A 25,616-nucleotide genomic window follows, 5' to 3' on the forward strand; every position below is an offset into this window, starting at 1 on the left:
ACAGCAGCATCACAGGAATTCGGGAACAACGGCTTTTCAAATACCCTATGATATTATGCTGTTAGATCTCATAAAAATATTCCATTAATAAAGATGAAAATTCACACTTGATGTACTACCAAACAAAATTTTCAATTGATACATTTATTAGTTAACAGGAATAAAACATGTGACTATATGTGAGTGTGCAAAAATTAATGCATTTCATATCCTTCCCTTTAACAATCACCATTCACCGAGATAATTAAAAATAAATTTAAAGAGAATTTGCATTTTTTAAGTTTCAATTACAGTGAAGTTAAATTCTAAAGTAATCTTAAGATTGAAATAGTATTTGAGATATTAATTGTACTAAAAAAGTCTGAAATTAACAAAAGTATATAATGTTTAATTTCTAACAACATGATGAATTCATTAATAAAAAAGGACTTAGAAATATAATTAAAATTTAAAAGACTATTTTAATGTACGCTACTAATATGAGAGAGACCAATTTAAGATTTATCTCATTACATTGTCCACAAAGAGTTTGTAACTAGTAAACATTAATTTGGTCTAAAAGAAAAAAGTTTGTAAAATCAATTTCAAAAGATTAGTCCAAAAGAAATTGATTTTGTTCAGAGTCTATGAGTTTAGAACTGATTCGAGACTTCACTCATTGTTTTCTCTCTTCTTCTGTCCAACAGCCGCAATTTACCAAAAATCCAAATAAATGGAATCAAATTAAAAGATACCACAAAAAGATAACTTCTTTTTATCCTTCAATCTCAAACCCATCTTCCACTTTAACTCATTTGTCCCTTTCTCTGCTATCTTCGCGGAACCAATCGTCTATCTACTTCGCAAATTCTCACACTCTTTCTGCTTTTTCTGTTTCATTCAGAATTCAAGCCTTAATTGTCATGGCTGAACAAGGCATATACTCAAACACCTCTCCTTCATTTTTCCAGCTTCTGGGATGCTTCAGCTTAAGTAAAAATCTGATTTTTAATTTTGGGTTTTGCAGAAGGTGGAAATGGGTCCCCAAAAGCTTCATCTTTGACCCCTTATGAAGAAGCATTGGATGCTCTGTCATCTTTAATCACTAGGCGCACTCGTGCTGATAGTAGCAATATGGGGGATCAGTTTAGTCATCTTTTTGAGTACCTAAAGGTAACAAAGTTTCTGAGTTTTGTTAGAGAATTTTGGGTTAGCTTTGTTGAGATTGCTCATGTTAACAATGGTGTGCAATTCCTATAGATGCTTGATTTGGAGGAAGCTATTTCAAATATGAAGATTATCCATGTTGCTGGCACCAAAGGGAAGGTACTGTCTCTTAACTCAGGTGGTTGCTTGGAAATGAAGCTATCATAAGAGGTTCAATTCAAAACTTTAAGTGAATTCAAATGTGATTTAGTAGTTTGGGAAGTTAGATTAGAATTAAGACAGAAAGTGTAGCTATGGATCTCCGCTTAAAACTTTGATTATGTTGTAGTTAGTAATTCTATGCTTATTTTAGTGATGGAAATTGTTCTTTGAACTTTCGTTGCTTAGGGATCTACATGCACTTTTGCTGAATCTATATTACGTAACTGTGGCTTTCGCACTGGCCTTTTCACTTCTCCTCACCTCATTGATATCCGAGAAAGATTTCGTTTAGATGGGTCAGTCTTTCATTCATTTGTTGATTTTATTTCCTTTTACTACTTTTCATCCATCAAGTTGCATCATCTTTTAGTTCATTATCTTTTGGAATAGGTAATTTGAAATTTTGTTTCCAGCTGCTTAGTCAAGAGTGCACACTCATTTAGCTTATGAGTTCTGGACTGCACTTGTTTTGTGACAAAAATTTATTCTTTTAGTAAAGTAGCTACTGAAATCGCCTCGTAGTTTTACCTCTGTTCTTTAGCTAAATTTAGGCCTAATGAAATATATTATATTATATGGTGCCATTAATTAAAATATATCTGCAGTTCCTTGATTCGTTAACATTATTCTTGTTGCTAACGCAGTATGGAAATTTGTAAAGAGAAGTTTTTAGCATATTTCTGGTGGTGTTATGATAGATTAAAGGTACGTTTATAACACTTTATTAAGCCATAATAATTGCAATTCTGGTGTATTATAATAGTAATGTATGGTGTGCAAGCCTGGTTACTTTAGTGAACACTTCCAATTATTGTATTTGTTGATGTTTGCTCATAATATTAACAAAACTGTTTTCTTATTCTGGTGGTACTCAGGAGAAAACTGATGATAGTATTCCAATGCCTCCCTATTTTCGCTTCCTTGCTTTACTTGCCTTCAAGATATTTGCAGCAGAACAGGTTTGATATTTATGCTTTGAATTCCCATGCAAGTTTGTAGGTATAGATACAACCCCTTTTTTTGGGAAAAAGAAAAGAAGGAGGGGGGGGGGGGGGGGGCGATGTTGGTGGTGTTAGATGTTGTGTTATTAATGAATAGAGGTTTCTTCTTTTCAAAATTCTTTGCAGGTAGATGTTGCAATAATGGAGGTTGGATTAGGTGGAAAGTATGATGCAACAAATGTGGTACGTATTATTTTCATTTTGACTGAAATTTGTTGTCCCACTATTATTACAAGATTAAAAGACTGTTTGATTGTTGACTCTTGATATTTCCATCGATGTTCTCAACATATTTCATATCTTGAAACAAGCTCATGTAGTATCGTTGACTCCTCAGGTTCGAGAACCTGTTGTTTGTGGTATAACTTCCCTAGGGTATGACCACATGGAGATTCTTGGTTAGTTTTCAATCTTTGTATTCTTGATAATACCTTATAAAATTCATGAATTGTTAGAATATATCTAACATGATGTTGCAACGCCAATGATACTGTTCATTCAGTTTATTTCTATTGGATTCTGTTAACAGGGAATACTCTTGGAGAAATTGCTGGTGAGAAGGCTGGTATATTTAAGGTATGTTTAGATTAAAATATTCTCTTAGTTTTGAATATGAATGCCTTTTGAATTCTCTGTCTGTCCTTTCTTTCTAAATCCATCAATTGGAATCTATATTTTCTATTTTTCTCACTGCAGGATCAAATCCCAGCTTTTACAGTGCCTCAGCCTGATGAAGCAATGCGTGTGCTTGAGGAGAAGGCTTCTCAATTGAATGTAATTGTGTTCTTTCATGAGGCTATTTTGTTCTTAGCTTCCTGAAAAGAATCTAAATAACTCATCAGTAGGCATAATCGTATAACAACATTGGCACATAAAAAATCAAGTAACATGATACAACGTTCCATGTGTTCGTTCTGTTTTAAGAGTGAAATATCTTGTGTCAATGTGATGAGTTCAGCAGCAATTGAACATGTACAAGTTCATTAATTTACTTTGTTGAGGCTATATCCAGATCATCATTATGAATATTTGCATTGTTTTGGAAAGGAGTTATGCATATCTTATCATATACATTCTTCATTTGATCAGGTTGTGCTTTCATCTTCATGCGATTTTCCATTTGTCAATGACTATCTGAAAGACCGGGTATATGTAACTGCAGGTACCCCTTCAAGTTGTGACCCCATTAGAACCGAGTTTGCTAAATGGTTTAAGACTTGGTCTTGAAGGTGAGCACCAATATCTGAATGCCAGTCTTGCTGTCGCACTGTGCTCTACATGGCTGAAAAGGACTGGCCATCTTGGAGACACTAATTTGGAGCAATCTGTAAGTTCTAAAGTAGTGCTTTTGTTTCCTTCTTTCTTTCTCTTTCTTTTTCTTTTCCTTCAGTGCCTCACATGTACATATATACCTGCAAGAAGAACACTTTGCCGGAGCAATTCGTAAAAGGGTTAACAAGTGCGAGTTTGCAAGGAAGGGCTCAGATTGTTCCTGATCAACTCATCAATAATGATAGATCAAATGATCTTGTCTTCTTTTTAGACGGGGCTCATAGTCCTGAAAGCATGGAAGTATGTGCACGTTGGTTTTCTCTTGCCATTAAAGAATACAACCCGGACCAAACCTTGTTTAATCGGCAACCAGATAGTTCTAAGTTCTCACTTGAAGTAGTGAAGATGCATCATGGCGACAGAAAATCCACTCAGGTAGAATTCCAACTTTTATATCTTGGTATAAAAGCTATTCCTGGAATATCATTTCATAGAAGTTCAGAAATTAGCAGTTAAAGTTGGACATGAAAGCCGGTTTTTGTTCGAATATTTAAAAGCTCATGAAATAAGACTGCAAAAGATGTCATGGAAATTTTTGGGTTAAGTCATTGAATTACTTGCAGATATTGCTATTCAATTGCTTGACCGTACGAGATCCGGATTTGCTTCTTCCTCGCTTGATGAAAACATGTGCTGATCATGGTTAGTAGTCCATACTCTATAGATTTTCTAACATCACAGTTTCACAATAATGTCAGAATCCTAATTCAATATTGATAGAAATAATTCCGGAGACTAACAATGTTTAGCAAATAAGTGGCAGCATTAAGTCTGAGACATTTATGTCTTATCAGGGATAAATAAAATAATGCAAATTTGTTTACCTATCCATAATTTTTTCCCATTAAAATTTTAGGTGTCTACTTCAAGAAGGCCCTCTTCGTTCCAAGTGTATCTGTATATAACAAAGTTGGATCCCAGGCTATGGCACCAATTGATTCGAATGTTGATCTGTCATGGCAGTTAACTCTCCAGAGAGTGTGGGAAAATCTTATGCAAGTCAACAAAGGTGTTAATCTTTTTTCTTCTCCTGTGTGGGAAAATCTTATGCAAAGCTTATGAAATTATCGGAAATTTAATCTATGCATGATGACTACATCTTGGCAGGCAAAATTACGGATGTAGCCTCGGTAGAACTAAAAGAAGATATGGAAATGAGTGCTAGTAATTGTGAACATAGCGCAGTGTTTCCGTCATTGCCGGTGGCTCTCAAATGGCTTAGAGACAGAGTGCAACAAAATCAGTCGGTTCGTTTTCAGGTAACACAAATTAGTAAGGAGAATTATCATAAGATAAGAGAATTTAATGACTAAACTTGAATGTAATGTAATGTTTCCCTTGATAGTTGATATGCTTTATTCCATGTTATTCTCATCATTTAGCTCACTTTTTTAAATCACTTTTTGTTATACTTGAAGGTGAAAATTCACGTGAAGTTGTCTTCATGTCAAGTTGATAATTAAAAATCATTAAATGGTAATTTAGTCCAACATATCAAATCATCTAACAGTTCTCAGCTATCAACTTCAAATGAAGACAACAACATCTGAATCTTCACCATACTTGAAATCTTGAAGCTCACAATATTAGGGTAAGGGAGTGTCATGTCTTTCAAATATTAAAGCGAGTCACTGCATATTTTTGGAAAGCGAAGAGTGTCATTTTTAATATCGCCGAATCTTAGGGAGCGGTCAATGTAATTTACGCTTGTTACAAATGATTGCAATTTTCCAACTGATCAAAATTTTGTGGTTGATGATACAACAGGTCCTTGTGACTGGTTCTTTACATCTTGTTGGTGATGTGCTGAAATTAGTCAAGAAGTGATTCATTGGATGAATTTGAAGGCTTCCTTCAAAGGTATTTCTAAATACATGTGGTGCTAATATTCAAGATGATTTCTCTCTGGAGTTAATACTGGTTGAAGTGATATTGATATTTTGTTGCCAAGAACAAAAATGATACATCCAAGTCCATTGGTTCATCCTCAGGATGGTGACTTTCTTGCTGCTCCATTTCCACACTTTAAAGAAAAAAAAAAAAGGAGAACTGCATAAATAAGTCACTTGGATCTTTCTTATTTTTAGTTTTGATTCTTTATGTGAGATTTACTTAAATTTGCTTATTTTGACTTTAGTATAAACACACAATACTATAAATAACACTATGTAATATTTTCTTCTGACATCTTCAATTCATTAAGAGCAAAACATATTTTTAAACTCACTAAATATTTAAAAAGTACTTATAAATTAGCCTTTTTGTAAAAAAAGAAAAAGAAAAAGACAAAACTCATACTGTGTCAAAAAGAATTCAATCCACCTTTCTGATCTTTAGCTGATGTGCCAAATTTGGCTCTATCAGACTATTAGTAGGAAACAAGAAAGTAGAAAACATCATTTTCTTTATAAAAAAATATGTAACTTAGAGTAGTTTTTGAGAAAAGAGGCATGTACTTCAGTACTTGTAATTTAAGATTTTATTGGGATTAATACTTTGTATAACATTGCATTTTTTAAATATTTGGATAACCATAACTTGTCATATAATTTTTTTGGTGTAACACAATGTCAACATCGTGTTCCTGCAGCATATGATCATTTGGGGAGATGGAGATACCTAAACATAAAATCCTCTGATATCTTAAATAACATATGATGCACGGACACTGACACGGACACGGACATGACACGACACGGGACACGTCGACACGCAAATTTTAAAATCTTACATGACACGGGGACACGCATACATATAAAATATAAAGTATTTTTTAGATAAACCGTAATGATATTTTAATATTTTATTGATATTAAAATATAAATTAATTTTTTAAATTATTTTTAATGTCTTATTTTAATTATATTAAGTATTGAAAATATTTTTTGTTTTAATAAATAATAATATATACTATATCTAAATTTATTTTAAGAATATATATTAAGAATAAGATTGGACACGCTGACACGTGATGATATTTAGGTATGTCCAAGTGTGTCCGGAGAAGAATTTTTTATTTTTTATTGAGACACGGTTTGGACACAGACACGCGTGTCGGACGAGTGTCGGTGAGTGTCGTATCCGAAATGTGTCCGATACGCAGACACGGCAACTCAGCAAAGTGTCCGTGTTTCATAGTAAATAACTATGAAAAATTATTAGATATTTTTGGTGTAAATTATAAATCTTAAATTGATATATTAATTGAATAATAAATTATTAATGAGTGTTTATAATAAAGTTATTTTAACATATGGTATAACTTAACTGAAGTGTACGTATTCTTATTTTATTTTCAATAACTAATAACAACTTTGTTATGATATAATGACATCTGAAAAGCTCTTCTATCTTGTCTGGGTGGTGTAGTTGGTTATCACGCTAGTCTCACACACTAGAGGTCCTTGGTTCGAACCCGGGCTCAGACATATCTGTTTTTCTAGTAAATAGACATATCTATTTATTTAATTTTTTTCCCCCAAATAAACGGGCCTGTTAATTGTCCCCACCGTGATCCTTTATGATAATATAACCCACTTCATCACATGACCTCTTGTTCCGGGCCCATCAGAAGAGCCCATTCCCCCTTTCTATCACATGAGCCTCGTTGTAAATCAAGGCCTGCGTAGGAAACGAGGAATAAAAAATTTGTCTAATAAATATTTTATTTTGATGCCTTCATCATCTTATTGTACCTATGGTGACTACAAATAGGTTTACCAACTAGTTGTGGACATTTGGCAACTGAAAGCGTATCACTAAAAGTGTTGCTTAAAGAAAAAGTGTTACTCTTAATCGTTAACTTGGCTCTTATACCAATTTTTTAATTTGGATTTTTCTTTTAATTTTTTTTTTCGAAATTTCTATTTGTACAGGTGCTTTATAAAAAGTATTGACCATAACTTTTCAATCTTGTTTTAGTTTATAATATTTTTTTTTGCATGGATTATTGTATATAAAATTTTTTATCTGTTTGTCTTTTTCTTTAATATAATTTTTCAAATCCTCAATAACTTCTTTTATTTCTACACTTTCTCCTGTTTCTAAATATCTATTTAATTTTTCAATTTCATTCTTCATTTTTTCCTTTAACAGCTTTAATTCTTTTAAATCATAATATGGTGTTCCAGGCATTTATAAATTTTTTAAGTTTAGCTCCAACTTGTTTATATTTGTTCTTATTTCTATCCTTTTTATTATAAGGTCATTAATTTCGAATTGAAGATTATTTAATTCTCTTTTATACTCCTTTATTTTACTTTTTAATTTTTTCGCCCTTTTTCTTTTTATTTTATTTTCTGGTCTTTCAATCTTTGTATACTTCATTAGTTATCTTAGAATTTCTGCAAATTCTATCATCGATTCATCACTATTTTCTAGAGATTCTATTAATTTTTCTAACTCTTCAACTTCTCCTTTCAATTTGTCATAGATTATTTTTAGAGTTTCAAATGCTCTTTGATTTATTTCAGAAAACTGTAAATAATTCAACCGATTTTCTCTTTCAAAGAGCTCTTGTTTCTTGTCTTGATAGGTTACATATATTTTCTCTTTATTTATTGTCATAACTTAGTGTTTAGGGTTTCATTTAATTTTTCAACCTTTTTTGTTAATTCTTTTATTTCAGAATTTTCTTCTTTAATCTTTAACTTAGATAAACTTAAAGGGCTATTAATTTTGGATTCTCTTATTTGAAAATTCGATGAAACTAATTTTCCTGATGGTTCTTTTAGTAAAAGAACTGGGTTTTCAATAGCTTTATATTTTGGTATTTCTGTTTTTACAATTTTCTGAAATAATTCATCGACATAAATTCTTTCTCTGTTTTTAAATATTATACTATGATGGCTATTTGTTAAAGCATAATTTATTGCATATGTAATTGAAAATGGTTCATCGTCTTGTTCCATTAGATTCTTTCTGTGAAATTTATAAGCCAAACTTATAGATCTTCCAAGATTTTCAGTTGATAAAGGTATAGCATATCCAAGATGGGCATTGAATTTAACATTTACGTTTGCCAAGTTTCCATGAACAATTCCAATTATTTGATCTATTGGGTCATCAGTAATTCTTTTGTCACAGATTGCTAAGCTTATTGGTGAATTAATTCCTTTCATATATGTAGATTTGATTAAGACTTGTATAGTACTAATATGAATCCATCCAATTTTAGATCTTTTTTGTTGATCCTTAATTTTCTCAATCTGTTTACTCAATTCTTCATCATTTATCAGAGCTATTTCAAGTTCTCCATTAGCAGATTTTATCTTTATAGGGGCTTCAAGTTGAATTTTTCCATAGTATATTATATTTTTTCTATTAAAAACTTCTTTTAAAAGATTTTGTTTATTAAAATTTTCATTTGACTTGAGATTTAATTCTGTTTTTAGAACAGCCTGTTTTTCATTATCTAATAAGGCAGATAATCTATAATAATCAGATTCTTCCGTTAATTCTAAACTTTCTAAATAATTCATGGCTATGAGATTAAGATAAAGGCGTACCTTTCTGGAGAAAAACTCCTTTTATTTAGAATATTTTACATAAGATGTTTTTATCTCCAGAGGGGAGATTGTAGATACTAACTCCAGAAGGGAGTTTAGAATTGGTTTTTCCTAAGGGAATTCTTCTTCAAACTATAGAATCGCCTCGGCCGCTTCCTCCTTGCTCTCCTAGCATATGAGTACTCTTAGCCTTCTGCTTTCTATTGTTTGATGCCTTCTACAATTGCCTAAGCAACCTATTTATAATGGTTGGGTCTGATGGACAATTCCCATCCTTACCCTTCTTATGACGTCATTGCTTACGTCATTGTTTATTATCTTGCACCAGCTACATTGTTGGTGCTCTATGACCTAAGCGCTTACGTCACTATGCAATAATGTTGAGAGATGCTTCAGATGTGCTGTCCTCCTCTTTCATCATGTGACCTTTAGATGTGTTGTCTTCTTCCTTTATCATGTGGGTTGATTCCGTTTTATTATTGCTTTCTTCAGATAACTCTGAAACACATAGCTGGCACTTGTGGTCTTCTCTGTCTTTTATCAAATAGCAGAGATTCCTCTTTATCCCTTCGGGGAGCTTTTCTAAGAGTCCAGATAAGTTGTAGAATGCTGATTCAAATTCCACTAAGAGTCTCGTCTCTCTTTCTTCAATTTCATTCTTTTTACTGGACACAAGCAAAGTATTTCTGCTTTTATAATTGATTCTTGTGTGAGATTCCCTTGTTATCTTTTGAGTTCTTTCGAAGACCCTTGCTAGTGTGCTGGCTAGTCTTCCTTCATGACTGTAGATTGTTAAATCTTGAACTTGATCAATTGGTTGAAAATTTCCTGGGAAGACGGACATGAAGATCACTTGATGTGCTGGAACCAAGCATTCTTCTTCTTCATTAAAAATAGGTTGACTATTCGTAAATTTTAGGGATATATCCCTTGGATTTACGTTGTCAATCATATTTTTAAATCTTTTTACTGCATCAATAAATCATGCAGGAAACTCACTAATAATTTTCAAATCATTAAAAATTAAGATTGTATCAATTAATCCATACTGGAAAAACTGATAGGTGTCAGATGGAGAAGCCTCTGGAAATATAACCAGCTTTGTTAGCTGTTCTTTGGCAATAGGATAATATCCCAAGATCGCCCTCTTTTCTTCAGTCCAATTCAAGACTATGTTAAGGGTTTCTCTGAGATTTGATCTACAAACCCTTTTCTTTTCCTTGATTTCAGCCCTTGTAGGAATGTTTCTTATTATCCCTGTTCTCTGGGTTTGAATTGGAGCTTTATCTGCTCTTTTTAGGGTTTGCTCTGGATGAAGAGCTTCATATTCTCTAAAAGATTCCTTTGCCTCTTCCAGTGTTAAAAACCCTCCTTTATGAATTATCCTTGATTGCTGTGTAAATGGTGCTGCTTTTTCCCAGGCATCATATACTCCTTTCATGGGACCATTATAAATTACATAATATTTTTTATCTTGGGTGGATTTTTTGATAATTTCAGCAATTGTTTTATTTTCTGGAATTTTTTCCTCACCTGATTTGTCCACCACGCTTAGCTGGCTGAACTCTGATGGTTTTGGTTGTTGTGTTGATTTTATTGCTTCGATGGCCTTCTTGAGGGATTGGATCTGTGTTCTTATTTGCTGACAATGCTTGCATTTTTCGAGTTCTTGTTCGTATTTTTGAATTTCTTGATTTAATGCGTTGTAGACGAACTCCATTCTCTTGTTAATGTATCTGCAATAACATTTTTGTCACCCTTAATATATTCAATTTTTATTGGATATTGTAACAAAAATAATTGCCATCTTACCAATCGTCCATGATTATAATCTACTTTCAAATTATATCGTATGAAACCTGTTAAATAACTTGAATCTGTCCTTAATGTAAATTCTTTAGATAGTAAATCAATTTTTCATTTCTTAAGAGATTTAATTGCTGCTAGAGTTTCCCTTTCATGAGTAGTATATCTCTGTTCCGTTGGAGTAAAAGTCCCTGAAATATACCTGCAAAGTAATTCCTTTGGGGGATATTTAGAATCTAGTGATTCTTTTTCTTGTTCCAAACTTTTTATAGCTTTCTTAGCTTTTAGACATCCTGACCAGGTTATGTCTGAAGCATCTGTTTCTACTATTAAGTAGTCATTTTCTTCTGGAATATAAAGTTCTGGAAGTTTTTCACATAATTCTTTAATTCTTTGAATTTGTATGCTATCTTTTTCATCCCATTTCCATACTTTTTTAGTACTTATTTTTGGAAATAAGCTTTTAGTGTATTCTGTTATATTCTTTAAAAATCCCTGATCAGAGATATAATTTATACACCCTAAAAATCTTTGTAATTGTTTTCTATCTTCTATTTTATTAGGAAATAGATTTACCTTTTCTAGAACATTTGGTTGAAGTTTTAGCTTTCCTTGAGTAGATAGAATTAATCCAAGGAACTCTATTTCTTGTTTTGCTATTCTTGCTTTCTTTTTACTAAGAACTAATCCTTTTTCCTTGCATCTTTCTAAAACTATTAATAATTTTTGAAGATGATCTTCTTTATCCTGTTTTGTAAAAATTAGTATATCATCTATGTATACTAAAACAAATTCATTTAACTCTTTTAGATTTTCTTCCATAAATCTTTGATAAATACCTGGGGCTTGCTTTAATCCGAATGGTAATACATTCCATTCATAAAGCAACACACTTGTTGATTCCTTTGTTGGGCAAGTAAAAGCAGTTAATTTCTTTGTTTCTTCGTCTAAACGAAGTTGCCAATATCCTGATTTTGCATCGAGAGATGAAAACCAAGTTGCTCCTTTGATTTTTTCTAAAATCGAATCTTTTCTTGGAAGTTTATGAGCATCACCAATAGTTGCTTCATTCATTTTCTTATAGTTTATTACCATTCTTCGTTTTCCCCTTTTAATTTCATTATTGTTTTCAACGTAAAAAGCTGGAGCCGCATGAGGACTTTTACTTAATCTTATAATTCCTTTTTCCAAAAGGTCTTTACACTCTAATGAGAACTCTTCTCTATCTTTCGCAGAATAAGGAATTTTATTTGGGACATTTATTTCTTTTGTGGGATCTTTTAATTTAATGATTACTAATTCGTTATTTGTATTTTTAATATCTAAAGGATTTTCAGCACAAATTTCATCCAAGAGTTCTTCTATCTTTATTTCAAGATTATTTTTTGGAATATTTATCTGAAAGTATAGGTTTAAATAACATGTTTCTAATATAGAAAATATTTTAAACTTTAAGATCTTATCTATAGTAGTAGTTGGTATTTTTATACGTTTTGATTTTTGATTTATTAAAGAATCGTGTGGAGCTTTTAAAACTATATATGTTAATTCTTGAATGAATGGATGATATAGCTTTAAAAAGTTATTTCCTATGATAAAATCCATTCCAGAATCTAACATATATATAGATGGAACAATGAACCTATAATTTTGAATAAAAATTTCAACCATCTCTGCTTTTTGGTCAATTTTATGTATTGATTTGTCAGCTATTCTAACTTTTAATGGTTTCTTTAATTTTTTCCAATCAAGTTTTATACTTGAACTAGCAAAGCATTGTGTTGCCCCAGAATCTATGAAAGCATTTATAAACTTTTCTGTTATTTTTATAGTAATAAATGTAGCATTATTACTCAGTCTCTGAGTCTGTTTCCGAGACATATTCAAAAATATAGTCTAAGTTATCATCAGATTCTTCTAATGGTTCCATGAAACAAGACTTAGCAATTTCTATTTGTTTAGTAAGATCCTTTTTATCCTTCTTTTTCGGGCATTCATTTGCGTAGTGTCCTTCTTCTTGGCAATACCAACACTTACAATTTTCTTTTTTATTCGGGCAATAGTTATTTCTTTGTCTTTTGTTTTTATTGTTATTTTCTTTTCTAAAATATCTCTTTTTTCTCCAGTTTGGATAGTATTTTCTTCTTCTAAATTGATATTTTCTTTTTCTTTGAAGATTTTTATTAAGACCATATTTTTGAGGTATCTCCTCATTATCCTGACAGCAAATTCTGATTATATTTGCAAATCTTTTTTGAGTTGCTTCTTGCATACAACGTTCTTTTATTTCCTCTCTTATAGCAGAGGTTGCTCCACCAAAATTATTTTCAATTGTTCCTCTATTTATTTCTCTTATAAATCTTCCCATTATAAATTCATTAGCAGGATATGGAAGTTTTGTTAGGTACATACTAAGATAATGATTTTTATCTTCTTCTTTTAATTTGTAATAATGTATTCTATATTCACATATATAGGACTCCACATTACATAAATCATATATCTGAATATTAGCTAAATGATTTTTTGCTTCTTGATATTCTTTATTATAGACTTCTTGTCTATGATCTATAATATTTTTTTCAAAAAATTCTTTATATAGAATCATCATTATATATAATATCTTATCATAAGGTGTTGTTTTTGTTTCTAATTCTTCTATTATTTGGTTTTCTATTGATGTCATATAATCTCTTATAGTTCCTTTAGTATGAAACCCTATGTAATTCCAAATATCCCTTCCAGATAATTCACCAAGTTTTGGATTAGTAAAGGCTTCTAATAAGAAGGAATTCAACCAATTTTCGAAAATTTCTTTTTCGTTCTTTTTGCAGTCTAAATCGAGCATTCTTTCTCCTTCCATTTCCTGGATTTTAGGAACGTATTTTGATGGTATTTTTGCATATTTTGAATCTTTATTTATAAACCCTTTTTTAAAAGCATAATTATCAAAACCTGTTTCCCATTTAAATTGAGATTGATTATCCTTAGATGTTCCAGCTTCATTCTTTACTTGTATTGGAATAGCTGGTTCTTCGTCACTTGAATAATCTAGAATGTGTTCTTCATTTTCTATATTTTCGGAATTTACTAATTCTTCCTCTATTTGAAAACCATGTTCCATAATATTATTTTCTTGAGCCATTTTTAATTGTTTAAAAAGCATTGTAACTTCTTCTAATTTTTCTTCAATATTCATAATTTTAGTGGTGGTTTTACTTTTAAATCTGTTATGTTAATTATGTTTTGAAATTTTTCTTCCTTGGGATTCTCTTTTTCCTTATTTCTTTGAAATTTTATGGATGTTAATATTTCCTCAAGCATATCTACTATAGAATTTAATTGTGGGTTAAAAGTATGATATCGGTGTGGGGAATCATTTCCATAGTAACATTTTTTAGAAATTCCGTGTGAAAAATAAGTTTTTTCAGGTTTTTGAAGTCCTTCAATAAAACTTATAGTAAAATAAAGATTTTGAGAAAAATCATTTTGTATTGATTTTAAGAATTCGGTGTCATTACAGTTGACATTAGTTAAAATCATTAATTTTTGATCTATTAATTTTGATAACTTAATTATTTCTTCTCTTAAATCTTCTAATTTACTTTTTTCCATTAGGTGACGCTTTTCTTTGTGAAAGGTTACACTTTTAAGTTAAAAGTGTAACCTTAGCAACCACTAGTTACCATAGCCATAGCCACGAGAGACTTGGCTTTTTATTTTAAATTACCAAAAAAAAAAAAAATTCTTTTGATACTTTAAATTAAAAGTCGAATAATATCCCAAACTTGTCTCAAGATAATTTTAATAGACAATTTGATTATCTAAAAATTTTAATTAATAAATTAATTTTTAACTTTTTATTTTGTTAAACAAATTAATTTTTTATCAAATTTTGATAAAAAATTATTATTTATTTAATAAAAGATCTAATAATTTTTATGAATTTTTTAAATTTTTAGAATAGTCATAAAGTCTAAAGACAAACAATACGATGGAAAATTAATTTATTTAATAAAATAAAAATTTAAAAATTAATTTAATAATTAAAATTTATTAAAGATTAAAATATCAAATATAAATTTTTTAAGAGTTAATTTGAGATATAATTTTTAAAATTCTTGAGCATATTGTGAAACATGAACAAAGAAAAAGTGTTATTCACATGCTAATAATAAAAAAAATTAGATAATATTTAAAAAAAAAATATTAAGTAAATTGTATATATTATTTTTACAATCAACTTTAATTAATTTTTTATATTTTTTATTTAATTAAAATATTTAATTATTAATTTTTAAATTATTTTTTAATTTAATTAAATTTAATTATCAAATTGACTTAGTTATGTAATATCAAATTTATATCACTCATTTTATTAATTATTAGTGTTAATTTTAATAATAAAACTATATAAAATTTATTTAAAAATTTTTAAAATTAAAATAAAACGTCTAAAATATTAAAAAAATTAAAATAATAATTTATTCTTGAATTAGATAGCAAAAAAGTAATAAAAGACCAGGTACGCAACGCGTGTGGCAGGGGAGTGAAATTGAAGGGTGCCGGGTCCAAATCCTGTGCAGCAGAGACCACGCTGTCCTCGTTGCAGCCTCGCACCTGCACCTGCACCTGCACCCACGTTCCTTTCGAACTACGAAAAGCAACAACCTTGGTTTGTTTCTTTTCTCTCTTCTTTTTCTTCTTTCTAGTTTCCATTTTCCAATCTAGGGCTCAAGATTCTCCCTCCGAAGCTTCCAATGCTTCTTCTCCCACTGTGACTTGAGTCAACTTCTCTTTAGCTTCTCTGCGGTGCATTCTGCGTTCCATGGAGGACTCTTACACCGGTCTCCCAACTAGTCACTTGCTCGGTTCAGTTCCTGTACGCATCTCTTTCTCTTACTTTCTTTGAATCTTTTAATTCATGCTTTTGATTTTACGTTTCTGCTTTTAGTTTATACTTGTTAGCTAGATGCATAATGTGCGCCACAAAACTGATTTCTTGAATTTAATAATTTATGTTGGCTCGTTGTGGAAATTGGGGGAATTATGTTTGAATTTCTAGAAAAAAAAGAGACAAATATAAAAATTGGTTGTAACAGTGGTTCCAGTTTTAGGGAAAATATTGAAGAATTCTGGAGATTAATATTCATTGCTAAAATAAGTTGGACACTGCCAACACTTCCATTGTTCAAAATAGGTTACTCACTCTCAATATCTGAAACTAGTGTTAAAAGAGAATTTTGTTCCTGTAGTGAGCTTATCTGACTCAAATCAAAGATTAGACTAGGTCTAATGGATTTCATAATTTTGACCTGTTTATGACTTTAGCATTTAATTGGTCTCACTAGCTTGTAAATTGTATAGTGTGATTAGTGTCATAGGAATAATTATTTGGATTACAAACTTGACTGATCAAAATTATTCTGTTTCCCTTTCATATTTTAGTTGGTTTAAATTTATTTTATTAACTTTGCGTGTGTGCTTGTTTGTGTTTGTTGTTCAGGCTGCCACAAATGATGAAAATAATACTGCAAAACAAGAGGGTATGGAGTTATAAAATTGATTTTTATTTTGTTGCTGCTTGCGAGATATTTATTCTTTCCTACTTTAGGTCCTCCTAATTTTACTTATGAACCTACTTGTAGCTACTGATGCAAATATGCAAACATTCCCTCCCAACCATGCAGGAGACAGAGGACGAGGATATCATACTCTTGAGAATCCACCTGGTATGTTTCCAGAATTGCGGGCGGAAAAGATATAGTTGTTCCATTGCCTGTTCTTTGAATAGCAGCTAACTTAATTATTTTCTGGATATTGAATGATCTTGATTGTTTTTTTTTTCCTATCTTTAACCAAGTCAACAACACTGATTGATTCCAGTTTTACACCATATTTTAGAATAACTTCCAGTTGTATTTTCGTTGGCACCTGCTGGTATAATGAGTCATATATTAATATTTTGTTTATTCATCCTTGCAGAAACTTTTGAACAACAGTCAGCAAACAATTGGAGGGGAGTCTTTAGTGTCTCATCCTACACACAGTATTTCAATGTAGATACAGATGTTGTCATATTCAGATTGATAAGTTCCTTTAATCCATACGGTGGAGACTTTTTCAGCAAGATAGATGCTAACCCTGATCTGTACGTACTTCTTTCCTTGTATTGCTATTTTTCTATCATCGATGCAGAGACTTACTTGGATTGTATATTGTAATATGATACTTGGATCAAAACTGCAATTGAATTGGATGTTAACATTTATGGTTAAACTCCTGCCAACATACCTTGGCTTTTTTGGCTTATTATTTGTATACATTTCCTGAATTTATTCTCCATTTTCAGCATCCAATCCCAACAGCATAAATTATGCATATTAATCAGCATCTAATGCCTAACATTGCAATTATTTTTATGTTATTATAGATATGGCCTTATATGGGTCTCAACAACATTGGTTTTTGTACTTGCCGCACTTGGGAATCTTGCTACATACCTTATGCAAAAACATACAGGTACCAGTACATCATGGAGCTTTGATGTTGGCTATATGAATGTGGCTGCATGTGCAATCTATGGCTATGCAATAGTGGTCCCTCTCGCATACTACTTCTTCCTTCAGTATATGGGTTCCAATGCTAGCCTCATTAGGTTCTGGTGCATGTGGGGATATTCCCTCTCCATTTTCATAATATCCTCTGTAAGTTTCTGATTTCTTCATTGTGATGAATTGTGTAATTATTATATAAATACATTCATAAATCTATTTTTATTATGAAGTGCATATCTGCAATGTGGGCGATCTGCTAAAAACTATCTCAACAAAATGCAACATACAAAACTAACCATCATAAATAAGGCCATGGATCTCAAACTTGCGTCTCTTACCATGCAACTAACCATTAGAACCAAGGTCATGGTGATAATATGATAGCAAAGGATGGATCCATGTTCAACAAATTTTGTTTCAGATGGCCGTTAAGCATAAATAACAGTTCTCTTATGATTAAAAGTTAAAACAATTTTTTTTCGAACTTAATACATAATTTCTATCAATTGATAGGAAAACTACATCATTATCTATATAATATATTTTTTATTTTGTATTGTTATAATATCATTATCTAATTCATATTGTTCTTTGGGATAATTTCAGTTTCTGTTGTTGATTCCGGTTGAGGCTCTTCGGTGGCTTATAATAATCCTTACTGGTGTAGCCTCGGCTAGCTTTGTTGCCTTAAACTTGAAGTCTTGCATAGAAGGCAATGAACTTTCAGTGGCTATTGTTGCCGCATTTTTCTTGCAAATAGCTTTGGCAGTCTTCATCAAGGTTTGGTTCTTTGCATAGTTATTGCTGGTGCACACCATTGGCTTGGTTTATGCGAGCAGAATTGTCTCTAGAAGAACTGGTTTGCGTTTTTCGGATTTACTAGTCGAGAAGGATCAGAGGTTGTAGCATTTGTGTAATGTTTGAACAGCTCGTGTTTCTATGTAAATATACTATATCAGTTTAATCTTTCCTTCTCTCTTTTTTCTGGAGGGGATTTAGTCTTGTAGTTCTTTTGCTCAAAGCCAAGTTATCTCCGTTTTGAAGATGATATTGTAATGTCCCAGTTCTCTCATGACACGGTTGATTTTCCCAGTTGAAGCTGTAATGAGTATTTTAACATTTACGCCTAATTTATTACATTCTCCCTTTTGTTACATCCAATTATAAAATCACTTTTTAGGTTTCTTACTATAGAATGGAAATGATGTTTGTAAGAGTATAAGAACATCCGGGTTGAAATGATTCTCAAAGCGGATGTTCCTCAAAGGAGTGGTGATGCCACAGGCAAAAAGAGATTCATAGAATGTTTTAAGAAAAAAAAATATTTGCTGTATTTTATTAATTCCTTAACAATATATATATATATATATATATATATATATATATATATAATTGTAAGCACAAGCCCATGTATCCATTTCGATCTGAAATAGGTTTGCTTTTGCACAATTTTTAGACCTTAAACAGAAAGTAAACACAAACCCTTTGATTGAAATCAATAGAGAAGAATAAAAATCCTAATTGATCCATTAGTCAAGCGATAATAATTCTTCCGTTAAGCATATCTTTTACTTCTAGGGTTTAGTTTCAAGACTAATGAAAGCCATAAGTGCTCTCATTCTCGACTCTCGACAAAATCTCTAACTCGAGCTCTCTGGTAATAAAAAGATGGAAGACCAAAGGCACGCATGAAACATTAACTAAGAAATGAACGACTAATACTTGGCTTTCTTTATAATTTTCCCAAAAAAGAAAAAAAGTTGTCAAGCTCATACAAGAAAATGCGCCAAAGAGGATACACAAACAATATTAACCAAGCACTTTTGAGACATTACCTACTTCTAATAGGAACTATCACTAAACCACAGTGACAGGGTATCTAATTATATTTCCCTCTGAATGTATGGCATCAACGCATATAATCAGGTTATTAAGACAAATTTTCAGTGTTGCGTGTTCTTGCTTAAAATAACGTCTCATGCTTCAACGAATTGCTTGAGCTTCTGCAACCAGACCAAGTATTCCCTGCTATCCTTGTTGATCATGTACTCATGCAAGAAATTGGTTGTGCTAGGTTTGATTCCTCTAATTTCTAAGTACTTGTGGAAAGACTTTTGGAGGCCCTCGTCCAAATCCCTGTAAGACAGGAACACAAAAGAAGTTCAGACAGGGTCTAGAAATTACACTACCAGAATATTGAACTGTGAAATGAAAAGATTCTGAGCGCAAGTAGTGGAGACTTACTGGAAGTCTGGTCCTTCGTATGCAATCTGATCCTCGCGGGGTTCGGGATTCTTAACAGACAAGCTGTCAATGACGATCTCATCGGGGTAAGCCACACAACTGAATTCCAGATAGGGCCCATCCTTCTTGTAAACACTGACTGAAAGCGGAATGCTTGACTGAGATGCTCTCTCACTCTCATCGTCGTCGTCACGACCATCATCATTTTCTTCCCCGGTGACCAGATCAGGCATGTGCACCTCAACCTTAATTTCCTCACCTTGATATGTCCTTTCAAGCATTATAGTCTGCTGTCCCGGCTGATCAAGTATCTTAAAAGGGAAATTACTTGGAGCCTCATCAACCTGTCTCCATAAAACCAAAAAAAGGTGTGATCATACAACTACTGTCTCGAATTTCAACAAGAAACTCCCAAAATAAATCATAGTTTAAATATAATTTTTGTACCTATAGTTGTATCCAAATTTGATCTGTCCAGATAACATAAGTATTTTCGTACAAGTCCACATAGTTTCTTACAATTTATGCTTTAGTGACCAAATAAACAAATAAATAAAACTATAAGGACCAATACTTCATAAAATTATGAATAATTAATTATAAAAAAATACAATTCAAGGGACAAGTGGTGAAAAGAACACAATATTGGTATTTAATGGCAAGAACAAAATAAAAAAAGTAAAGCACATCACATATAAGAAAGAAGAAAAAAAACACTAAATTTACGATACACGCTTCAAAAGAAAAATGACACTACTAAAATTAAATAATGCATAGAAGTTTTTATGTGAAACAATGCTATAGCAACATTTTTGAGTCAACGAAACATAAAACCAGTAGAGGGAGCTAGAAATAATAATCAACCATCATAATAATCATTGAATTGAGCTGATTACCGAATCCCTTTCATTATCAAGATCATCATTTCACAGAATGACGAAGAAAGAAGAGCAAAGAAACTTACAGTGTGATTGTCGGTTTCCTGGGCGCAAGTGATCTCCGATTCGATGACACGGAGAAGGTTCTCGTCGGAGGTGGGCTTGTTCTTATAAGCCAAAGAAGAAAAACCGAACTTTGGAACCGCTGAGTCCTTTTGCACGTTCTGGTTGATGGCGCTCAACAAAACGGTGCGGTAGCTACTCTGCCGCTGAGTGTTCTTCAACAATTGGCCTGCAATCACAAGAGGCCTTGCGAGATATCCAGACCTGCGAAGAATCGAGCTGAACGCCATTTCCGAAACTGAGGGGAAGAGAAAAACAGCCGAAGGGGGAATGAGGTTTTAATAGGGTTTAAGAGAATTGGGAAATTTTCAAACCCTAAAATTTGTAGTAATGTTACGCAAGTAAAGCTCTCTTGTTTTCGGCCCATTCTCTTTTTCGGACCGGTCCATAACGGAAAGGAGTATTAACATAGCCAACAATAAACTTTTAGCCAACATATCCGGATTTCCATAATTGTTAAAAGGAAGTGGGGATGCAGCAGAGATCCACCGCGGTGCTCCAGCCAACCTCAGAGAACAGCAACCACAAACTCGATTCAGGGAGAGGAGTATACAGAGGGATCGTTGACGGATCCAGAACTGCGCAATCGAGTGCGAGGCAGAGGATTAACGGCGAGGTAAACACGATCGAAGAAGGAACTTCCTCACGGCGGATCCACTACCAGGGGCGTCAACAGCGGCGGTCGGCGATGGGTGGCGGAAATGGATATCCCATGCTCACTACGGGCATATGCAGATCGATTGATGTACGAACGCTGCAGTCTTCAGATTCATGCAACAACTCCTTCAGCCCGCAATGGAGATCCCGGCGATATTGGCAACCACAATCAAAGAGTGTTGAACAACACGAGTTCCATCCTTAGAAGCGGGCACTAACTGCGTCGGGTCGGGCACCGTCAGACAAGATCATTGGGGGGGGGGGTTGGGTTTCTTGTTCTGTTTGTGTTGCTGGGTCAGTTCTCTGGCCCAAAATCATGACAAAAAAAAAAGGAAAAACAAATGTTTTTACTTTTTATCATAAACTTTGCGAAACGCTGACAAGAGGAAGAGTACTCATCAAATAAAAAAAATTAATATTGCAATAATGAAAAATGAGTTTTATGTGACAAAAATACTAAAATTTTAATTTTTTGTTAATTTTTTAATAAAATTTTTAAATTATTCTCACCATTTATCTTCAATATCATCTCTCTCTCCCACTCTCTCTGACCAACACCCTTTCCTACGTTACCCGGAGGTCTCATCACCATCTCAGCCCTACGCTCCATCGGTGACCTCCGCCTCTCTCCCCGAAGGCACTCCGACATGGACCTCTTCAACTGGCTCTCCCTCTTCTTCAACTTCCAAAACAATAACGTCTGTAACCAACGCAAGTACCAATTCCTCCACCTCGCCAATGCTCAGATGCGCTTTTTCCCCTATTCCCAACACCACCTACTACCTCCATCCCTCCACTCTTTTCGCAAAAAACTCCTCCAAAAATATAAATCTTGGTGCTGCTTTCACAGCAAAAAGCACCATCTCAAACTCATCAACAACCACATAAAGAAAATCGACAATGACCTCTACCCCAACCTCCTCTATGTCTCCCAAGACCACCGTGTGCAAGTTTCAATTCGGTGGTGGTCGCGTTACCTCTCCTCCTCTTCGCAACAACGCTGTTATTAGCTATGCGTCGCGTTCCACCATCTTCCTCCAATTATAGATCTAGAGTATCTGTGTCTTAATTTATTGGAGTCTTAATGATTATGTGAAATTGAGAATGCTTTAGAGATAATATATTTAGATCTGTTGTAGTTGTTGCATATGGTGCTAAATCCCTTATTGAATCAAAATCTACATTAAGTTCATTTTCAATGGAAGATTGCAAAAATTTGGGATACATGAAAGACGAAGAGAGTGAGAAAAGAGAGGGGTTGGAGTTGAAGTTGAAGATAACGGAAGATAATTTGAAAAATTTAATTAAAAAATTAACAAAAAATTAGAATTTAAGTATTTTTGTTACGTGAAACTCATCTTTTGTGAGTACAATGTTGGTTTTCTATTTTGATGGATATTTTTGCGTTTATAAAGTTCAAGAGTACAAATGATTATTTTTTCTTATTTAAATGCTAGTTGGAATAATCAACTTCTCTTTTGGATTGTGCTTAACATCCTCCAAAGGGACCTTTTGGAATGGAATAAAAATAATTTGGGAACATCTTCAAGATCAAAAGGAGATTGCTTAATAGAATTGCAGATATCCAAAGGAGCAATAGTTATAGTAAAAATTTTTACTCAGATGAGCTAGAACAAAATTTGAACAAAGAATTAGATGACATTTTAGAAAAAAAAAGAAAGTGTTCTGACTGCAAAAAGTTTAGGAATACTAAATTTTATTACACTAAAATTATTATCAAAAGAAGAAAAAATAGAATTTTGAAGCTCAAAAACACAAATGGAGAGTGGATAAAAGAAAAAGAAGAATTAGACAGCCACATAGTTAACTACTTCAAAAGAATTTATCAAGAAGATGTAACTACTATTCCTTTTATATTAAAATATTATGCACTATCTGACTTTAACTCTGATATTTACAAAAAATTCTCAGCCCTACCAAATAAAAAAGAAGTTAGAAGAGCCATGTTCAGCATTGGTTCTTTAAAAACTCCTGAAAGTTATAAATTTCCTACGCTTGTCTTCAAGAACAAATGGGACAACATAAAAGGAAAAGTTTAATAATTCATTGAGATGTGCTAAAGAAATTTAGAGACTATTAGACAAAAAAATACTACCCTCATAATTTTGGTGCCGAAGACAAAATCTGGTGCTCATCAGTTAGTTCAGACCTATAGCCCTTTGCAATATATGCTATAAAGTTATAACAAAAGTTCTTATCGAAAAGATTAAGCCATACCTGAATGACAAAATCGCGGCACACCAATCCAACTTTATATCAAGTAGAAGGATTAAGATAACAATATAATTGCAAAGGAGCACATGCACACAATGAAGAGAATGAAAGAAAGTAAGTAATTTATGACAATCAAGATAGACTTTAAAAGGTCCTATAATAAGATGAGTTGGAATTTTGTCAAGTTGAGATCACAAGAATTTGGACTATCAAATAAGAAGACTCAGATAATTATGTTCTATGTGAGTATTATGTCTTTCAATGTGATTTAGAATGGGAATAGAACAGAAGATTTTATCCTAAAGAAAAGTCTACTGCAAGGGAATCCCATTTTTCTTATCTCTTTGTGATCTGCATAGGCAAGCTTTCTCACCTCATTAAGGAAAAAGTGCTTGATGGGGGAGTGGAGGCCGATGAGAATAGGTAGTGAAGGTTCAAAGATATCCCATCTTTCAGAATAACCTTCTTCTTTTTGTGGAAGCTACTTAGAACCAGAAGCAAAGAATAAAGGAGACCCTATAGATTTTTCGCCAAGTTTTAGGGCTAAGAATAAATGAAGAAAAGTCTTCGATTGTGTTCCCTAAAGTTACGACCGAAAATACTAGAAAGGATATCTTAAGTTTGACCAATTTTAAAGAACAAAAAAGAATTAGGAAAATACCTTAGAGCTATTGTCACAAACAAGATAAAAGAAAATGAGAAGTAAAAGAATGTCATGGGCAAAGTTCAGAGTAAGCTGAAAGGTTAGAAGAGTAAGTATTTGTCCTTGGCGAGAAGAATGATGCTAGTGCAATCTACTATCAGCCCAGTTCTTAATTACCAAATTAACATGAGGGAATTTCTAAGAGAATATGTGATGAACCCAATAAAAAAAGATGTATGTAGTCAGTTGGAAGACTTTATGTTGACCAAAACATAAAAGGGGGTTGGGATTTAGAAAGTAATCCTCCATGAATGACATCTTTCTCATCAAAATTCTTTGGTAAATGAATGAAAATTCTGAGCACTTGTAGGTTAAAGTTTTGAAGCACAAATATTGTAATGGAAATTCTATAGATGATAGCACACAAAGTAACAGTTCTAACTCGGGCCTCTAGAAAAAAAATTCTTAAGTTGTGGCCTATCTTTCAGGAAAACTCGATGAAGCTTGTTGGAAATGGACAATGAATTTGAACCTCCAAAATCAGCTAGGCCAAAATAGGATTGAAATGATATGTACCTTATTACTTGCTATAGAATTTGGATTTGGAGGATTAAAAAATATCAGGATCATAATTGCAAATTTACAATAGACCAGCTCAACCACATAAGAAAACTATAAAGCATATTCAAAAAATTTACCAAGCTTATGAAAAAGCTTACTTAATAGAGAAGACGAGCGAGAAGAACTGCTGAGATAGGATGGAAGCGTCTGCCGCATGGATGGGTGAAGTTGAACATTAATGCGGCATCATTGGAAAACTCTCAAAGGGTAGGTTGTGGTAGTCTCCTACTTAACGAGGATGGGGTTGGGTTGCGAGCTTCATGCACAATCTTGGGTGCTACTCAAGGTTCGTGGCTGAAATTTGAGAAGTTGTTCAGGGGCTAAATTTATTGGTGGGTCTCCAACCTCAAGTGGGACTCACATAACTCTTAAAAAATAAAAAATAAAGTGGCTAATAAACCACGGGAGAAAGAGAAGAGTTTCATTTAGTTTGAATGAAAGGAAACAAGCAGCGCTTTGACACAGAGAAGAAGAAAATTTGAGGAAAAAGGACAAGTCATTTTTGATCCGATTGAACTGGTAAACTTGCTTCATTTCTTATGAAATTTTAGCATGTTATTCCTGGTGTAGAGATGAACATTAGGATGTAAATTGCTAGTTGTATTGCTTTCTTTTTTGTCTGATTTGAGATACCCACTTAGTGGAGGGTTTATGTTAATTCTATT

The 25,616-nt window shown here is 32.6% G+C and overlaps 3 protein-coding genes and 1 non-coding gene across 19 annotated transcripts; 3 read left to right on the plus strand and 1 right to left on the minus strand.

Moving 5' to 3' along the window:
* The first annotated feature begins 522 nt into the window (after positions 1-522).
* Positions 523-5,906, plus strand: LOC112702469 (folylpolyglutamate synthase). 5 transcript variants are annotated; one of them, XM_072199115.1, is made up of 16 exons: positions 523-915; positions 1,007-1,152; positions 1,240-1,356; positions 1,534-1,643; positions 1,992-2,052; positions 2,223-2,306; positions 2,475-2,531; positions 2,686-2,746; positions 2,878-2,924; positions 3,045-3,122; positions 3,511-3,675; positions 3,771-4,055; positions 4,244-4,322; positions 4,537-4,689; positions 4,788-4,939; positions 5,448-5,906. In XM_072199115.1, the coding sequence occupies exons 5-16, from the start codon at positions 1,993-1,995 to the stop codon at positions 5,505-5,507; spliced, it is 1,281 nt and encodes a 426-aa protein (XP_072055216.1). In that variant the 5' UTR covers positions 523-915; positions 1,007-1,152; positions 1,240-1,356; positions 1,534-1,643; position 1,992; the 3' UTR covers positions 5,508-5,906. The 5 variants fall into 5 exon arrangements, with proteins under 5 accessions (XP_072055216.1, XP_025609294.1, XP_072055214.1 ...); XM_025753509.3 differs by having other exon boundaries at positions 558-915; positions 1,240-1,305; XM_025753508.3 differs by having other exon boundaries at positions 595-915; positions 1,240-1,305; positions 3,768-4,055.
* A 1,128-nt stretch (positions 5,907-7,034) lies between these two features.
* Positions 7,035-7,108, plus strand: TRNAV-CAC (transfer RNA valine (anticodon CAC)). The gene has a single exon. It is a non-coding gene; the product is annotated as a tRNA-Val (tRNA).
* Positions 7,109-15,516: 8,408 nt separating this feature from the next.
* Positions 15,517-18,704, plus strand: LOC112702470 (uncharacterized). Of its 2 annotated transcripts, none has more exons than XM_029287884.2 (6): positions 15,517-15,875; positions 16,500-16,539; positions 16,642-16,725; positions 16,979-17,144; positions 17,427-17,700; positions 18,157-18,704. In XM_029287884.2, the coding sequence occupies exons 1-6, from the start codon at positions 15,822-15,824 to the stop codon at positions 18,346-18,348; spliced, it is 810 nt and encodes a 269-aa protein (XP_029143717.1). In that variant the 5' UTR covers positions 15,517-15,821; the 3' UTR covers positions 18,349-18,704. The 2 variants fall into 2 exon arrangements, with proteins under 2 accessions (XP_029143717.1, XP_025609297.1); XM_025753512.3 differs by having other exon boundaries at positions 15,534-15,875; positions 16,684-16,725.
* A 554-nt stretch (positions 18,705-19,258) lies between these two features.
* On the minus strand, positions 19,259-25,401 carry LOC112702471 (uncharacterized protein At2g39795, mitochondrial). Of its 11 annotated transcripts, none has more exons than XM_072199125.1 (5): positions 25,050-25,352; positions 23,691-23,722; positions 20,759-21,033; positions 19,795-20,138; positions 19,259-19,686 (listed from the first exon to the last, which is right to left on the minus strand). In XM_072199125.1, the coding sequence occupies exons 3-5, from the start codon at positions 21,023-21,025 to the stop codon at positions 19,527-19,529; spliced, it is 771 nt and encodes a 256-aa protein (XP_072055226.1). In that variant the 5' UTR covers positions 21,026-21,033; positions 23,691-23,722; positions 25,050-25,352; the 3' UTR covers positions 19,259-19,526. The 11 variants fall into 11 exon arrangements, with proteins under 11 accessions (XP_072055226.1, XP_072055218.1, XP_072055222.1 ...); XM_072199117.1 differs by having other exon boundaries at positions 20,759-21,755; positions 25,050-25,294; XM_072199121.1 differs by having other exon boundaries at positions 20,759-21,670; positions 25,050-25,247.
* Positions 25,402-25,616: the final 215 nt, after the last annotated feature.

The sequence above is a fragment of the Arachis hypogaea genome, chromosome 7 (genome assembly GCF_003086295.3).
Source record: "Arachis hypogaea cultivar Tifrunner chromosome 7, arahy.Tifrunner.gnm2.J5K5, whole genome shotgun sequence".
NCBI lineage: Eukaryota > Viridiplantae > Streptophyta > Magnoliopsida > Fabales > Fabaceae > Arachis > Arachis hypogaea.

Bases quoted from the DNA above. Each gene is read 5' to 3' on its own strand.
- LOC112702469 (XM_025753508.3), top strand. From the start codon at position 627: ATGAGTTTAGAACTGATTCGAGACTTCACTCATTGTTTTCTCTCTTCT. The intron at 2,053-2,222 runs GTACGTTTATAA...GGTGGTACTCAG, and splicing joins GGTGTTATGATAGATTAAAG to GAGAAAACTGATGATAGTAT. The intron at 3,123-3,510 runs GTAATTGTGTTC...ATGTAACTGCAG, and splicing joins AGAAGGCTTCTCAATTGAAT to GTACCCCTTCAAGTTGTGAC.
- LOC112702470 (XM_029287884.2), top strand. From the start codon at position 15,822: ATGGAGGACTCTTACACCGGTCTCCCAACTAGTCACTTGCTCGGTTCA. The intron at 15,876-16,499 runs GTACGCATCTCT...TTTGTTGTTCAG, and splicing joins ACTTGCTCGGTTCAGTTCCT to GCTGCCACAAATGATGAAAA. The intron at 17,145-17,426 runs GTACGTACTTCT...ATGTTATTATAG, and splicing joins ATAGATGCTAACCCTGATCT to ATATGGCCTTATATGGGTCT.
- LOC112702471 (XM_025753515.3), bottom strand. From the start codon at position 25,107: ATGCGGCAGACGCTTCCATCCTATCTCAGCAGTTCTTCTCGCTCGTCT. The intron at 21,034-25,049 runs GTAAGCTTTTTC...TCTTCCCCTCAG, and splicing joins TCGCTCGTCTTCTCTATTAA to TTTCGGAAATGGCGTTCAGC. The intron at 20,139-20,758 runs GTAAGTTTCTTT...TTATGGAGACAG, and splicing joins AGGAAACCGACAATCACACT to GTTGATGAGGCTCCAAGTAA.